A 17,907-nucleotide genomic window follows, 5' to 3' on the forward strand; every position below is an offset into this window, starting at 1 on the left:
CTGAACTACTATATACCTTAGAGCATCTCTAGTATTTATTATGGAGCTCATTTACACCATTCCACTACTTTGTGAAATAACTTTTTGAGTGAGAATGTTTAAAAGATAAGAAAGTAATGAATTGTTCATCACCATCAAATAACAATACAGTACACTAGAAATGTATGTTAAATAGCACAAAAGGTAAGTATGCTTGTTGAATTGGAAAATAGAATTTGCAGTGGTAAAGAAGACCATATTATTTGACTGCTGCAGATCAAGGCTTTTTACAGTAAAGCATCTTGCCTGTACTGCAATTTTAGTTAGGTAATTTTATGAATACTGTACAGTACCTATGCTGTATATAATAATTCTCATTGTAAATTATTAGAGGGGAAGTGAAAAGGTTGTATTTCCATGAGAAACTTTGCTGTGATAGGTCTAGTATCATGAATGCTTGGTACAATATATGAAGATTATAACAAAGTAATCTTTTATCCAGAGATAATTTATAACGAAAGGAGGAGGATCTGGATAATGAGAAAAGGAAATATTGTATCAGAAACAAAATCTTTGATTATTATTAAAGTTTATATATATGATAGGTATTTTGGCCAAAACTTCAATTATGTTTTAGAAATCGGGCCCACATTGGAAGAAAGAAACCTGTAGTACTCTATAATAGAGCTTTTTATTTTAGGTCTGTTGGCATGCTCTTCTATTGTCCTCTTGTATGCACAGTTCAAGAGGACATCAGTGAACATAAATATATGTTCTGGTTTCTTTCTTTTATTGTGCCGAAATTTTCCAGGGTTGGCATAAATTTTGCTAAGTATCAAGGTACTGTATTATGTAATACAGTATACATACTGTATATAAATACAAATAACTCTCTCTCTCTCTCTCTCTCCTGCATATCATTAGATGGTGTTAGTAGTGTGGTGTTCCAGTCTTCAAACTCTTAATGTAGCTGTTCACACTTGTCTTTCTGCTATGTGCATAAATGTACATTCTTGTTTTTATTTTAGTTCTTGATATTCTTGTGTACTTTACCTATTCTTTATCATCTTGACCCAAACTGTCCTGACATTGTTTTCTCCTATAGTGCAGTGGTTCTAATCTAACTTAACTAATCCATAATAATAAAACAACCTATTCGGTATCTGTACACCCTATTGTCCTTTGTGCTCAACTTTTCGTTAAGGATGATGTTCCACAATATTTTTTGTTCCTGAATGATCATAGTCTTATTAATATAGCAAGATAAACAGCAACTTAAAAGTAAGAATGATTATTTATGAGCATAATATACTTTTATTTATAATTGTAAAAGACCCTCTTTATTCTTTCATTGATCGGTAGGGAGAACTACATAATTTCATTGAATAGGTAATTGGTGTCCATCCTCAAAGAGGGGAGGTATTTAGAAGAGTGAGATGACATGTGGTTACAGCATGAGGTTAAATACCCATGATTATAGACCAAATACTGTACTCTTCAAACATTACAAGTGTCCGTCATTAAGAGAAGTACTTCATTAAAACTTCATAGTTTATAACCTGAACATGAACTTATTTCATAATACTGCTTTCAAGTTACACAGTTCTTTCTCAGGAAACTATAATGAAGTACTGTGCAGGTATTCTTTGGTAAGGGAACTTCAAACTTAGCTACAGAGAATATCATGGTGATAGACATTCAAACACCTTCATTGATACTCTGTACTGTGGAATTGAATTTAATTGAAGCAGTTTATTTAGTTAGAAAAACACAGATACAGGGTGGATATTAATAACAATATTAACATGGCTGAGCCAGTTGAGAACCTATATGAAGAATGGACAACCAGTGACTTAATTTGGCTACACTTGTGGGGGGGGGGGGGCTATAAGGTTTTGTTTGAAGCAAAATCCAGATCCAAAAATCCAGATTCAAGGAATTTTAGTTTAATATACCTGTATACTATATTGTGTGTGTTTCTTTTACATGGTACTGTAGCATATACAGTACGTATTAACATGCAATTTAGTATTTTCTGTGCTTCCTTTTGTCTCTGTCTTCCTTGTTGTTATGCTGTCTTTATACGGTTGTAGTGGCATGTGTATACACAACTAATATAACTTTATATGATATTACTTGCATTTAACTTTATAAGGCTTACAATATGTGCAGTTAGAGTACAGTGCTTGATGTCTTGCAAAAAGCTTATGTCCGCAACACAGATATTGCATATTTACAGTAGCTTAAGTATTTTTGAGCTTGTGCATACTAGTAATATTTAAGATAGATTATTGAGCAATTTTATACTGTGGTAGTATAATGGAGAAATAGACCAAAATTGAGTTCATAGTACAGAAGTGATGTCAAGAACCCTGCCAGAGTAACTGAGGTAAGTAGTGTTTATTCTAGTCTGTCAGAATAATACAAAACATTAATGGTGCAGCACTATTGTTCTTTAAGTGGTACCGGCAATTATTTGTAGGCTTTGCTGATTTTTTACGCTATTGTAAAAAAAAAATTATAATTGCCAATTAGTTTCAGTAAAATTTTACCTAGCATCATGGCTTCAGGTTTATACACTATATTGATTTTTTTTTCAAATTCAGTCGTTAATTATTCATAAAAACTTTTCAATACTATGCACATCAATAAATGAAATATGCCAACATGAAATATTTAAAATTGCAAGAATATGGATTGATTTTTAATGTGGATGGGTTTACTGATATTGCCTATCTCCTTCACTGTAGATGACCTATGCATCATGGTGGTACTACTTCTCCAAGTTCACAGAGTTCTTTGACACTGTAAGTTTTTGAAGCGGTTTACTTTTTTGTACTGTATTTCCATACTTTTAAGTTCTTGTGTTCTACCCTACAGCTTTATTTATGAAAGCAGTATCATTTTTTTAAAGCTAAGCTCCCGGTAATATTCTACTGTTTTTATTTGGAAATTGTTGTCACTTTCTCTTACTTTACATCAGGGGTGTCAAATTACAATGCAGTACTGTACAGTAATTTGGTGGGTCATGTGCTTCACCCTACAGGAGCCTACCCAGATGTGGTTTACACTCCACATCATTTTATATATTTAAATTGCAATTGTGATTTAAAAGTACAGGTTGACAACCCTGTATCCGAAATTCCGAAAAGCTCTGAAAACCGAAAGTTTTTTTGTGGGGCCATTTTTTTTTTTTTTTTTTAAATATACACCGGGATTAGCCCACCCGGGCACAGAACACTGACCCACATCAGGGCCAGGGGGGCGAAAATGTAATAGTAATAATAATTATAATAATAATAATTATTCATAGTACAGTAAATAAAAATGTTAATAAAAATACACCAAAATAAAATAATAATAATAATAATAATAATAATAAAATATAATAATAAAATTAATAATAATAACAATAATACTGTAATAATAAAATAATAATAATGATAATAATAAAGAAATACAAGAATGAAAAAAAAAGATCAAAAGTGAGAAACACGACCTAGACCTATATATTATTATTATAATTTTTAATATATTTTCGCCCCCAGGCCCTGATGTGGGTCAGTGATCTATGCCCGGGTGAGCTAATACACATTAAAAAAAAAATAAAATAAAATAAAAACATTCTGAAAACCAAAAAATTCCGAAATCCGAAATGCCCCTGGCCCCAAGGATTTTGGATAAGGGATTGTCAACCTGTAGTTAGTGTATTATTGTATAGGAATATGAAAAACATACTGTAGTTTTGTAAAATGCAAGAGAACATGTAAGAAAACTGATGAAAACAAATCTGCGTTGTATAAATATAAAAAATGTCATGTGATATGCGCACCTGACGTGAACCACTACTACTGCTCCCAGACACCAAGCACCTTCTTGCTGCTGCTGGCTGCACAGTGTGTGGTTTTATAGACAGTGCCAAGGACACTGCAAAAATGTCATAGATGTTATGGCAATTTAATTTTTTAGCCAAATTTCAACACTTGCTCTTCAGGTGGTATCGTATTCTGATGTTCTAACTTTGGCAAGATGACTAGACATGCATTGGGTTACAACATGATGGAAGTGTACAGTTACAGACCCCTGCATACATGTACTGTCCAAGTGGATGAATACCTGAACAGAGGTCTGACTCGTTTCCCCACAGTGCTCATTAATAATAGATCATGAACTTAGCCTTCCTGGTTTCCAAGTAAAAAAAAAAAATTGAATTTCATATGAATGTGGTATATCTCCTGCAAGCAAAACCTGTTTTGCTTCTTCTCCAGAATTTTTTTTCTTGTTTAGCATACAGTATCTCTGAAATCAATCGACTAATATTGTTTAATATTTTGTGGATGAAGCATCTTTATTAGAATGTGTAGAACACCAAATTCGTCTCAAAGTAAAGAGTAAAAAAATCCCAGGAAATTTCAAGATGAAAACTTTGTCCAGAACATAACTCCCCTATCACTGTACATAGATATTTTAATGAACTGTACAGCTCCTCCCCAACTTACGACCACCCGGACATACGACTGCCTCAGTCGTACCAAAATTTTGTCAAATTACGTATTTTCGAGTCCCAACGTCATTGATTGCGCTGTGTACTGACAAAATTTTCATTTGTAATTAATTTTAAAATGGCTGGTAAGCTTAAAAATGAGAGTTTTGTGAGTTCTCAGAAGAAAGAGACACCCATTTTAGATTTTCTATGTATTATTTAAGCATTTTCGACTTACGACCTGGATTTGGGTTCCAAACCCCGTCGTAAGTCGGGGAGGAGCTGTACTTGAATACAGGTAGTTGTCATTTATAGCAAACATATTGATCACGGTACAGTACAGTATACTGTAGTATAGTAAAGTACTGATTTATGACTTAAAATTTGTTTACCCAAATATTTAAATTTTCACTATATTGTCCTATCATAAGGAATAAATTAAACCGTGTGCATGAACCTTCTAATTGGGCAATGAGCAGCGATACATCAGCTATGAGAGGGAGAACACAGGCACACCTCCTCAATAAATCACTCGTTATCAAAACTTATATATCGTACCGTAATTCTTTTATGCATTTTTACACTTCTTAAGTACTTATTGTTTTAGTGTCATAAGAGTGGTAAAAATGGGTGTAGATGATGATGGCTAGCTGTTGCAGGGTGGTGGCAGATGGTCAGTTGAAGAGTGGCCGTGAAAGGGAGAACGTGCACACACCTCTCAATTGTAATTTTTATTGTATTTCTTGTATATATATGGGCGTTTCATGTGTACCGTATAGTATATATATTGAAATTAAACTTTATTTTTTAAGGGTTTTGGGGAAATTTCAAGTACAGTATGTGTTTGCAAATGCAGTTTCTAATTGTTCCTTGGATTCTTTCTTTTTTCCAGTTTTTCTTTGTCCTGCATAAGAAATTTGAGCATGTATCAACACTTCATGTTATTCATCATGGCTGTATGCCCATGAGTGTGTGGTTTGGTGTAAAATTTACCCCAGGTAAAGTATAGCTCTGTTGTTGAGTTACAAAGAACATGTTCTCTGAATTCATTGATGCGTGAAGTTGGGTCATATTAAGTGAGAGGGATATACAAGACACAGTAGATATTCTGGGGCTTTGTTGTGGGAGGACACATACACAGAAAATACCATTTGTTGAAGCAGTAAGAGTGGGTGAATGACACCAAATGAAGAGAAAGTCTTTATCTACTCTTATTTACAACCTCCCACCAATATCATGGGAAGAAATTTGAGAGGGTGAAAAGAAAAAATATTTCCTTTTTGTAAGATGAGATTTGTGGGCAAGATTGCATGGTTGACCCTGCTAATAAACTGTCTCCAAGGTGATGAAAACTACATATGTTTTGTAATTGTGTTGGAACTTCAGCCATCAATGACAAAAAGTATACTGTATTACCATTATTTGGGAGAAGTGCTAATAAAAGCAAGTGGAAGGTTCATGCTAAAAGAAAGAAACTCAAAGAGGAGAGAAAGGGCCTATAAAAAATGAGGAATGGAGACGGGAGAAAGTTGCTGAAACTTTTAGAGAAATTATTAAGATAAAGCGGCCTTGTGAGGGTGAACTAGAAAGTGTTGAAAAAGAATGTGAGTAGTTTAAGAATGTTGCCTTGAAGTGCCACTGAAGTGTGAAATACTAGTACCTGTACTATACAAGAAGGGAGAATACTGTACTGCATTTGTTTATGATAATTAAATTAATAGGTGGGTTGGAAAATACTCTTAAGAATAGGTAAAATGTGACTGTTGTGGAACATGAGGATGGAAGAGAATTAAGTTAAGTGTAATAGATTTCACTCGGGAAGAAGACTGAATTGCATTACTGTACTATCCCAAAATGTGAAAAATCAAATATGAATGTAGTACCCCCTGTATTAATGAATGAAGTTAAAGGTACAATAAATATTACAGTACATGTACTGTACTTCAATAATTATGAAGAGCAAATGCAGGGTGGAGGGAATTGAGCATTAACACACACCATTCTTTTGCGGTCATTCATTCATTCATTCTTACTGATTTAATAAAAGTAGAAATGAATACAGTACATGCCTGGGGATGGGGGATATACATTATATACATCCTTGACCCATTTGAATTTCTGAACATGTTTAAAGGTTCAATTCAGGTTTTGAAAGTTGGCAAAAATCTGATCTTTGGGCTGGTAGACATAAAGTATTGTAAATATTGTCTTTACAGTGGTCCCTCGGTTAACGAACACAATTCGTTCCACAGAGTCGTTTGTTAACCAAAAATTTCGTTAACCGAATCTATTATTTCAATGGGATATTGGGTAATTGGTTCCAACTATCAGAAAAAGTATACATACAAAGTACTGTACGTATACCGGTAATAGAATTAACAAAACATTGAATATAAACTAAATACAGTACTGTACTATACAGTATACTGTACAATAATAAATAAAAAAAACCAATAGAATACTGTATTTTAACTTACTTTGAGGTGTGTATGTTGTATTCCCAGCAGCTTTGTTTACATATCAAACAGCTAATTGTAGAGGCAGTCGATGATGACATGCCATATTCTTTACAGAGTGCATTGGTTCTAATGCCTTCTTTGTGTTCCATAATAATTTCTGCACTGTATATTATCAATATGTTAAAAAAATTTCAGAATTCCCAATAATTTTAATGTAAAAATACAAAAATATTCTAGAGACCAACAAACTGGATGTTCACTCCACTGTAAACAATGTTAAGCTGAGAAGCTTTGTTGGGTGATTCAATCAGCTGATGGGCACACAAAAACTGTTCCCGGTACTGTATATATTATCAATATGTTAACTAAATTTCAGAATGACCAATAATTTTAATATAAAAAATGCAGAAATGTTCAAGAGACCAACTTTCTTGATATTTACTCCACTGGAAAAGAATGTAAACATAGAACTGATAACTGTATTGGCGGACTGGCTGATCAGCTGATGAGCACAACAAAAAGTGTTTGTCGTAAGGATTTTGTTAATCGAACTGAAAATCCTTATGGGATCTAATTCGTTAACCGAGGGACCACTGTACTATAACATAAATCCTTCAAATTGTATCACTTCACCTGTATATCCCTCAAATAGTATCACTTCACCTGTAAATCCCTCAAATAGTATCACTTCACCTATAAATCCCTCATATGGGATTGTAAAAAGTTGATAGAGTCAGAGAAGGTTTATTTGTTCATAGTTTCCTGTATACTAAGTCGGCTAAAAAGAATTCCCAGTTATGCAGATTTCAGTCTTATTCTTCTGTTTATATCTGAGATGTATTGAAGTTTTTCTTCTTGGTCAGTTTTCTTTAATGAGACGAGTAGATTATTTCACTGTGGGAGGGTTATGATCCTTTTGTTTTAATTAGAAATTGACTTGGCAATTTTTTTTCAAGGTTGAATCATATTATTTTGTTTGTTTCAATGTTATATAAACAAGAGGATTGTAGATTAGTAGGATCCATTTAATTCCATAATTAGTATTTGCTCATGAGTATTAAAGTCAAATTTTCTTTAAAAACTAAATACCCAGTAGGTCATTCTGGGACTTACTAACTTTCTCTATACAGTACTGTAATCTTTAAAATTCCTTTGTTTTGAGTTTTTGCAGCAACCTTAGTAGTTTTTATGTTTGATTAGGAGATGTTGTTTGTGCTTTTTACTGAAAGCTTCATGTAAACTCCAAAATATGATATTGTAATTAATCATACCAAATTCTTTCCTTCATAGGTGGTCATAGTACTTTCTTTGGATTTATCAATAGTTTCGTGCATATAGTCATGTACGTATACTATATGCTGGCTGCCCTGGGTCCACGTTACCGCCGCTACATTTGGTGGAAGAAATACCTTACTAACTTCCAGATGATCCAGTTCATCATGATCTTCGGTCATGCTTTCCAGGTTAATATTGAGATTTATTATGACTTGATTTTTATATTTCACATATAAACATAATGAAGTGTAACCTCTTGCTACCAGACTGAACTATCGTATAGTTATAGTTGGAAGAATTTTTTTAGATAACACACTTCTCGGGCAGCTCAGTGCAATCAGTAGTCTAAAGGGTTTAATAATTAGGTCTCAGGAATCCTAACATGTATTGCTGAAGGAAATTCATAACAAATCCCAAAACAACTTTAGTTCAAATAAAAGTACAGTTAGTACTGTATTGAACTGTATATTGATCAATTTTGTTTGATTTTTATACTGTGTTGAAATCACCCAGCATATATATATATATATATATATATATATATATATATATATATATATATATATATATATATATATATATATATATATATATATATATATATATATATATATATATATATATATATATATATATATATATATATATATATATATATATATATATATATATATATTACAATGTGAGGTTTATTCAAGTTAGGTTTGCATAGGAGCTAAACTTTCAGCTACTGTATGATTACATATTTATTCAGCATTTATTTAAATGATTTAAAATTGCAGCTTTGCTTCACTGAGTGCAACTACCCTCGAGCATTTATGTGGTGGATTGGTGGTCATGCTGTCATGTTCTTCTTCCTGTTCTCTGACTTCTATATTAAAGCCTACCTAAAGGGAGCTGCCAAAGTCAAGGTGAATAAACATGATGTGTTGCTAATCTTGTTCAAATTTATGTAGTATTTCACAAAGATTTTTTAAGTTTCGGTTTCAGTATTCTACAATTACTCTACATTAATGACAATGTTAATTACTCCTCTTTAAAGATGCATCATCTTATATTTTGTAATCTAAGTCGGCTCATACTAAGCTGCAATTACAAATTTAATATATGTTTTTAAACTTTCCTAGACATGGTTCTTATATGAATGCATCAGTTAAATATACATTACTATACAGTATAATGTTTCAGTAAATTTATTGAATTATTTATTTGCAGGCATTTGCAAATGGAACTTCAATATATGTAAGGTCAAATGGTCATGCCAATGGAAGCCTCGCGAATGGTATCACTAAACTTGTCAATGGGGTCTCAAATGGCTATGCAAATGGAAAGGCAAATGGTCATGCAAATGGAAAGACAAATGGTTTTGCTAATGGTCATGCAAATGGTGTAGCCAATGGCTATGCTAATGGTCATGCTAATCATGCCAATGGAAGTATCCACAACAGTGAAGTTCATTCAGAAGAAACTAATGGTCACATCCCCAAAACTCCTGATTCTCCCTCAATGAGTACCAGAGTTCGAAAACTAATGTGTATGAATGTAGACTCTGTGGTGGACTGAGCCAACTTGCCTCTACTACCTCACGCCTCAAGCCAGTCCTCACCAGCATCCCCGCCTCTCACCCGTGTAACAGAGAGCTCTCACTCCCCAGCGTGCGTCAGTTAAAGAGCACTGTTGATGTGACAGATTAGTGCCTGTCACTGAGGTGTCTCCCATAGCAGTGTGCATGTCAAATAGTACAGCATAATCAATAATCCAGATACTCTGTAATGTGCATCTCATGCCATGAGCTGTTGGATCTAAGTTTTCAGGTCATATTTTAGTTTTTTAGGATGCTCATAGCAATAACATCCTTACTTGACAGTACCCAAGTCTTGCAAGTTCATTCTTTAGATCAAACTGTAATATGTTTTTTTTTTTTTTTTTTTTCTCTCCGTGCATGGAGGAGACATATTACTTTGACCTAAAAAGTTTTGATTAGAGATAAAATGCAATATTTGTGGGAATTGTGGTATGTACAAAGAAGATTAATTGACTGATGCTGACCCAAACATTGTTGGGATTTATCTGTGTAAAAATTAATCCCAGTGAAAGTAAATCACACTGTGTAGATCTAAAAGTTGGCATTACAAAGGAAACGAATTGCAATGTAATGAAACACAAATCTAGAATGGTAAAATATACATAAGATATACCATTAAGAAGAAAGATCTGACATTTTCTATCTGTAAATTTTAAATGCTGTCGGTGAAATGTTGGGTTATGATGGAGCTGTTACAAAATTACCTTTTTATTCTTAAGTTTTGGGCTAGATATGCTCAAAATTTAATAATGAACATGTACAAGGGGTGGTCATTGTGTTTTCAGATTCACAACTAGTAGTCAACTAGCCTAAATATTATTGATTGCCAATCTTGCCCATATAGGAAATTATAGGAAGTTTACTGCCAGTGGCTTCGTGTTGTCAGCCTGGTACTGAAGAGTGTGTAATATATAAATGTTGCAGTTCAAGGGGAGAAACAAATAGTAAAATTTTACCCATTGCAGCTGTTACTCATGACATATTGTAAGCTAGGATGGAATGGCTGTGTTAAAGGAAGATAGTTGATGGGGGGGGGGGGAGTCATATTCCACTTTCATCATCTTTCTAAGCCATTCATAGGTCTGTGGTGCCTTTTTTCATTATTCTAGAAAGGTTTCTCATGACATGTATTCTACAAACATTTCCAATACCTAAAGCTTTATTCATGTAAAATTATGAAAATAGCAGTGTTGCTCTTTCTTGTATATTGTGTATGTTGAGGTAATATTTTTTCTTTTTTAACCAGGATGAGTATGGGTACCAATTATATGGATATGTAGTTAAAGGTTGGAAGGATTAAACTGCACTTTTTGTGGCATTTCCAAACTGTTGTGTTTAGTAGAAAGAAGTTTGATGATTCTCATTCAAATTCATCGTACTAACAATCAAATTTTACAGTATACAGAAATTTATTAGTTCAGTTAATGACACTTTTCAAGTCATTTTTATACATTTTATTATAGGAATATATATTATAATTGCTGGTTCATTGTGGAATATGGTCATGGAAACATGTTAAACACAATGTAAATTGTGCCTTAGAGCAGTTAAAGAAATTTAATAGGAACATGGTGGTAAAATAATGACAATTTTCAATGTCATAGGAAAGTGTTTTCTTGATACTTTTAAAGACAATATATGTGTTGCAATTTTTTCATATTTTTTCTTATAAGTTGTTTGTCCATTGTAGTTGATGTGAGTATTGGTGTTGCATTTCAGTGCAGAAGTTAATGTAGTGGTGCACATTAATTTGATGTTTATGCTAAAGATACATGTGATTTAGAAGTTCAGTCTTCATATTTAGTGATTTTATTGTATTTTTGTTTTTCCTTCAAAATTTACTCTGGTTTACAAAGTCAAAATTATTAATATTGTCTCAGTCAGTGAATAAATTTGACATATCAGGAAAGCAAGCAAGAACAAAGTCAGTTTAAAAATTTATCTGCATAATGTTAACTATGCAGTTGGTATGATTATTTGTGAGCATGTTTTGTTTCATCTGCTGTATCACAGTAGTCACCCAGGTAAATCTTTAACCATGAATGCTAAAATGCTATTACAGTACAGTACAATAAAACAAGAATTTGCATTCAAAAAATATATATTATTTTGCCAAAGAAGTCGAGTTGTTCTTGACCAGCCAAGTTCTTCGCCTGACTTTGTTATTCTTGCATTATAAAAAAGAAATACAGTAGCAAGTCTGTATGAGAGTTTATTGAATGTTGTGATTTAATTTGTTTCACCATTTTTAAAGTGTCCTTTTATTTATTATCTTAAAATTGCATGTTGGATACGTGTAACTTTAAACCCCAAGATTGTCAAACAGGTTGTAAATACCTAAGCTAAGTTTAACCTTTAAAACCCGAGCGACGTAAGACCAGCCGGACCCTCCACATGGGCATATTTCGGCCCCCAAAAATAGATATACAGTTTACATTCTTTTAAAATACTTATCTTACTCTATATAAACGATGTGGCCTAGAGGTAAAAAAATTTATAAAATGGGAAAAATGAAGAGCATGGGTGTGTGTGTGTGTAGGTGGTGGGCTATAACTGCGAGGCTAACTTGCCAGCCAGGCTGCTGTGTTTATTGTTACTTGTAATGAAACTAAAAGTTGTCAAAAAAATCATTGTAATACTCTAATGTGGCTTAGAAATATGGCAAATATAATATAAAACTATAAAATAAGATAAATGAAGAGCATACGTGGGGAGTGAATGCGTGTTGGGGCGGGTTACTGGACTATAACTGCATGACTGTTCCCTCCTGACCACATGTCTTTGAGTCAGCTAGTTGACTGCCTGAACTGTATCCATCACTCAGTGGATGGTTTTGGTGTGGAAGGAGCTATTTTTTTTTACATAAATTATGTGTTCTTGCATTTTATGATGAGCTATGTATTGATTTTGTTGTTTATTGTAGCAATAAATATGGCAGCTCTAAATTAATGAATAGCGGTCGAGGGACATGCGTCCCTCATGATAGTTGGCAGGTAACTGACCACGAGGCATGAGTCTTGAGACAAAGATTCCACAAGCTGAAATGCCAATTAAACAAATATCCAATACAATATATTTCATCCTGCCTGGACATTCAAAATATGCCGCGAAAATTAGGAAGTAGAGGATTGTCACCCGGGGTTGCCCAAGTGAACATTGAGGAATGTCATGTGGGTTTTAAGGGTTAAAGGAAGAGGGGGAGAAGTCATGGTACACAGTGGCTCCTTCATCCTTATGTTTTGCAAATTAGTGCCCCATCTAACATGCTCACTTACGTAGCTCTTGTCTGTGTGTTATGTAGGTTTGGAGTATTCTTATCAAAGTAAATCTGTCGCCTCAGGTTTTTTCTTTTTCTTTTTTTCTTACACTTTTTCACATTCCATTCCTTCAGTTATTTTTTACGCTTCTGTAAACAACCTCTAGGTAGATCACTCAGTGCTAGAAGTGCAAGGAGACCAAAGCTAACGTCTCGTGTCATATATGTTTGGGACAGATGAGAGAAAATTAGGATGTGAAAATTCAGTTAGTGGTGTCTCAGTTGCTTAATTTTATACTGTTTTGGATTACCATCATAAACTGACTCACAAGCATAAATGTTGTTCAAGTGCATAAGTGAATGTTTTACAAGAATAATTTGTATATGTCAAACATGTTCATTTTTTGTATACGTTGTTTTTTATTGAACCCTTACTGAAGTTTATATGCACAACACTGAAGTACAAGTGTTCCTAGAAACCATTTAATTTCTACTGTCATACATACTGACAGACCGGTTTCTAAATTAAAATTTTTTGATAATGTATATCTAGATTAATATCATGTATTTATGTATTGTTGATTGCCTGGTCAGATTTATGGATGACAAATTATAAAAAAACTGACAGGCTTGTATATCTCTTTCTTTGGACTGTAAATCAAATAACCTTATTTTGTGTTTAATTTTTGTGATAATAATTTAAATTCTATATCAGGTCTATGTACAGGTATCCCTCGCTTAGCACTAATTTACTTTAGCGATAACAGTTTTGTCAAAATTCAGTTTAGCGATACCTTGACTCACTGGGAAGAGGGAAAACACGATTCTGTGCTCCCATTGTGCTTCTCTACGATGACATGTCCGTTAACTCTACTTGCGCGCTTGCAAGTACATATCTCCTTTAGCTGGAACAATTGGGGCAGAGCACTTCTGGGTAACGAGACGACGATGCTCAAAGCTAGAAAAAATCCCTCGTCCCCGAAATTTTCCGGGTAACGGAAAATTTTTCTCAGAAGTTCCAGAAATTTTGCATTACATTATCTCTCAAACCTGGAAAAAATGTTCCCCATCCCCAGAATTTTCTGGGTACCAGAAAAATTGTCTTAGAATTTCTGGAAAATGCGCCTGATTTTCATCTCTCATACCTGGAAAAAAAAAATTCCACCATCCCTGGAATTTTCCAGGTATACAGTCTCTCCTTGACTTACGACGGGGTTCCTGACCGACGACCAGGTCGTAACTCGAAAAGCGAAAATAATACATAGAAAATCTAAAATGAAATAATGTACTGTACAGTAAAAGTAATCAATAATGACAAATGAATAAAGTGTTACTGTGCACTTACCTTTAATGTAGTCCGCTGAATGCACAAGGGGCCTCAATAATTTTTTAATTAAACACGGAGACTACATTAATTGGATGAAGCAGAGGAGGAGACGGCTGGGTGGGTCATCAATTTTGCTTTCTTCAGACAGGTTAACATACTTGCGTGTTGAAGGTATTGGATCGTCTTTGGGAGTGAAGAGGCAGCAGAGGTGGGGCATAAGGAGACAGCAGTGGGGGACTTCTTAAAATATATGTCCAATTTAGACTGCACAGTTTGCCTTTTTTTTTCATTGTAAATCTCCCTGTAGCAAGCAAAAACATCTTGGATCATTCTGTCAACTTTTGCAAAACGCTTAACATTTTGATCCATTTCTAAAAACATTTGCATCCCCTTATTAATAGTAGCAAATGCCTCCACCATTTGTTTCACTGAAAAACTTTTTGAGGGGTGCAGGTTCTTCTATATTTTCTCTTCTTCCTCTGCCATTTTTTGTGCATCCAGTTCAATAAGATCCTCGTTACTTAGCTCTTCTGCTGCACTTTCAACCAACTGCTCAACATCTTCATTATCAATTTCTAACTCCAGCTGTTTACCCAATTCCACTATCTTGTTACTAATCTCAGAAATTGCTTCATCTTCATTAAATCTTTTGAAACTGTTCACATATCTTTTCAGGACCTCCTTCCATATTCCATTCATGCACTGACCTGTAACCTCATCCCATGCTGCAGCTATGTACCTTATACATTGCAAAATGTTGTTGTCTTTCCAAAACTCTCTGAGCGTTTTCTCACCTTCAGTAGCAGCAACAGCCTGAGCGAAGCTCGTACGTAAATAATTCGCTTTAAAAGCAGCAATAGCACCTTGATCCAAGGGTTGGATGATAGAGGTAGTGTTAGGTGGAATGTAGACTACCTTAACATCAGGGTGCAGGTCGTCCAGGTGAGGTCGGTGTCCTGGAGCATTATCTAAAATTCATAAAATCTTGAACACCACAAACCCTTGTTGCAGACAATACTCGGTGGCTCGTGGAATGAAAACTCAGGAACCAATCCTCAAACAGTGCTAGGGTCATCCATTCTTTCTTATTACTGCGATAAAACACGGGCAGTGTGTGCTTGCTGACATTTTTAAAAGCCCTTGGGTTCTCTGAATGATATATGAAAGGTTTTACCTTGAAACCAGCTACATTCCCCCCCAACAGAAATGTGATTCGGACCTTGAATCCCGACATGGTTTTCTCCTTTTTGTGAATATGTGTGTTCTGGCATGCGTTTCCAGAATAAGCCAGTTTCATCCACATTAAATATTTGCTCAGGCAAATAATTTCCCTCCACGATGACACAATCTAGCTCCTCCTTAAAAGCTTCGGCAGCACCCACATCAGCACTTGGAACCTTTGGAACCAACCATGACTTGCTGTGAAGTTTTGGTCGCACTCATCTTCTGCCTGCTCTTTCAGGCTTTCGAAAAGGCTTCTTGCCTTAGCTTGTATGGTTAGAAGGCTTAAGGGTACACGCTTTTGCAACTGATATTCCAAAGCCGTAATTTTCCAAAAAATTCTGGCTTTGGGGCAAACGGAGATATTATTGTATGCTGTGAATTCTTTTGGAAAGCTGACAGTGTGATAAAGCATCAGAAAAGTTGTGAAATGCTGGGAGCAATGAGCAGCTGTCTCCCCCACATGTCAATTGGGGTGCGTGAGTGAGTCCTGGCCCAACTGACTCGAGTACTTGCTCCCCTGTACTGGAGTGGGGTTGTCATTTGAGATATATTAGATGAAAAAAAATCTTAAATAGTTTACTAATACTATATGTATACATTGCCTGAAGAGTGTTATTCATAACTTGCTATGATATCTGAATACAGTCAGTTCTGCTACAACGCGATAGTCGTGTTCTTGTAAAACCTCGTGTTGTAGAAATTCGCGCAATAGAAAAAACACGGCTTATGGAGAAAATAGGGTTAGGTGCAGATTACTCGAAATTGAAAAAATTTAGTAGTTAGCCTAACACAAAGGATAGCACAGTCTAAATAAATGTTACATTCATATCTAATAATGAAATCATACAGTAAATGTAACACTTTAACTTGGAAAAAATATGAATTTAACTTGATGGGGGAGAAGGGTGATTTTGAGGTTGAGTCACGCAGACAGGAGTTGAGAGTTGTCATCACCAGTATCATTCATCATCATCAGGTGCAGTCACAATGAGACTTGCTTGCTGAATAGCTTGCATGGAACACAAAATACATCTCCAGTTTTTGGAGAATACACAAGCCATTCCCTGACACCTTGTTCCACAGAATGTTTCTTATAAGTCAACTGTGATGAATCGGATGAAGCTTCAGTCACAGGTGGTACTTCCATTGCTGTAGGTGCTGATTTACTTAATCTCTGTGACTGTGACTCGGCTGACCTCGCTTCGTCATCTGAATCATGAAAGTGAACATCTACTGTGTCATCCCCTGGGGTTTACTGTCACTGGTACTTGGATCTGAATCTCCTTTTGGTTTAAAAAAATGTTGTCAGCTTTGGAACTGATTGTGGTTGTGCAGCTTTGGAACTGATTGCAGTTGTGCAGCTTTGGCTGCTTTTAACTTTCTCTTTTGTGAGCCACTCAGATATTTTTTTGGGACGACATATTTATCTCCTGAGAATCCCCAAGAATAATCTGTAAGCCAAAAATTAGTGTAAGTCTATAAGAGATACCAATATCACAAAAAATAGACACAAAAACACACGTAATATAACACTGAAGTCCATTTAATGCAACATGTAAAATATCATTAGTAAATAATGAGTGCCGCGTACACAATACAAAATATCACTGAGCTGAGGCTGAGAAGATACTGACTGGCTGAGCGAGCTGTCAGCAAATCAACGGTAACCCTGACACGCACTGAACGTGAAACGATCCTGTCCTTCACACGTCAAGGCGCTGAAGGTTTCTTGAACTTTATTCTCTCTCTCCAGTATATATGTATGTATAGATAGATAGATAAATAGATAGATCGATGGTGGGGCACGGACATTTAAAAAATGTATATATATTTTTTTTTATCTTATTTTCTTCATTTTACTATAGGGCCTAGTCCGTGGCCCACCTGAGAACCACCCCATGGCCCACCAGTTGAAGACCACTGCAGGCCTATACTTATTGTACAGGGGCCCCATACTCCGACCCCTATACTTATTGTACAGGGGCCCTTATGGTTGTGAATACATTATACTGTATAATGAAATACTCGGTGTACACTTGAAACAAGGTTATACGCTGGCACGCTGCGCGACAATTAGTTTCAGTGAGCCCCCAGATACCGGTGGGCCCTTGGCCTATTGGTAAATCCGGCCCTGTATTATTATATATATATATATATATATATATATATATATATATATATATATATATATATATATATATATATATATATATATATATATATATATATATATATATATATATATATATATATATATATATATATATATATATATATATCAGTACCTGTTTCAATTTAATTACACATATAGAAGTAACA

The 17,907-nt window shown here is 34.7% G+C and overlaps 1 protein-coding gene across 2 annotated transcripts in view; it reads left to right on the top strand.

The window, feature by feature from the left end:
• The window catches only part of LOC121872676 (elongation of very long chain fatty acids protein AAEL008004-like), a 78,058-nt gene extending 64,612 nt beyond the window's left edge, over window positions 1-13,446 (top strand). For both annotated transcript variants that reach the window (XM_042375652.1, XM_042375651.1), the window contains exons 6-10: window positions 2,730-2,786; window positions 5,355-5,460; window positions 8,212-8,384; window positions 8,979-9,107; window positions 9,412-13,446. In XM_042375652.1, coding sequence (XP_042231586.1) covers window positions 2,730-2,786; window positions 5,355-5,460; window positions 8,212-8,384; window positions 8,979-9,107; window positions 9,412-9,759 — 813 coding nt within the window. In that variant the 3' untranslated portion in view covers window positions 9,760-13,446. The remainder of the gene's footprint in view (window positions 1-2,729; window positions 2,787-5,354; window positions 5,461-8,211; window positions 8,385-8,978; window positions 9,108-9,411) is intronic.
• Window positions 13,447-17,907: the final 4,461 nt, after the last annotated feature.

The sequence above is a fragment of the Homarus americanus genome, unplaced genomic scaffold (assembly GCF_018991925.1).
Source record: "Homarus americanus isolate GMGI-L3 unplaced genomic scaffold, GMGI_Hamer_2.0 scaffold39155, whole genome shotgun sequence".
Lineage (NCBI taxonomy): Eukaryota > Metazoa > Arthropoda > Malacostraca > Decapoda > Nephropidae > Homarus > Homarus americanus.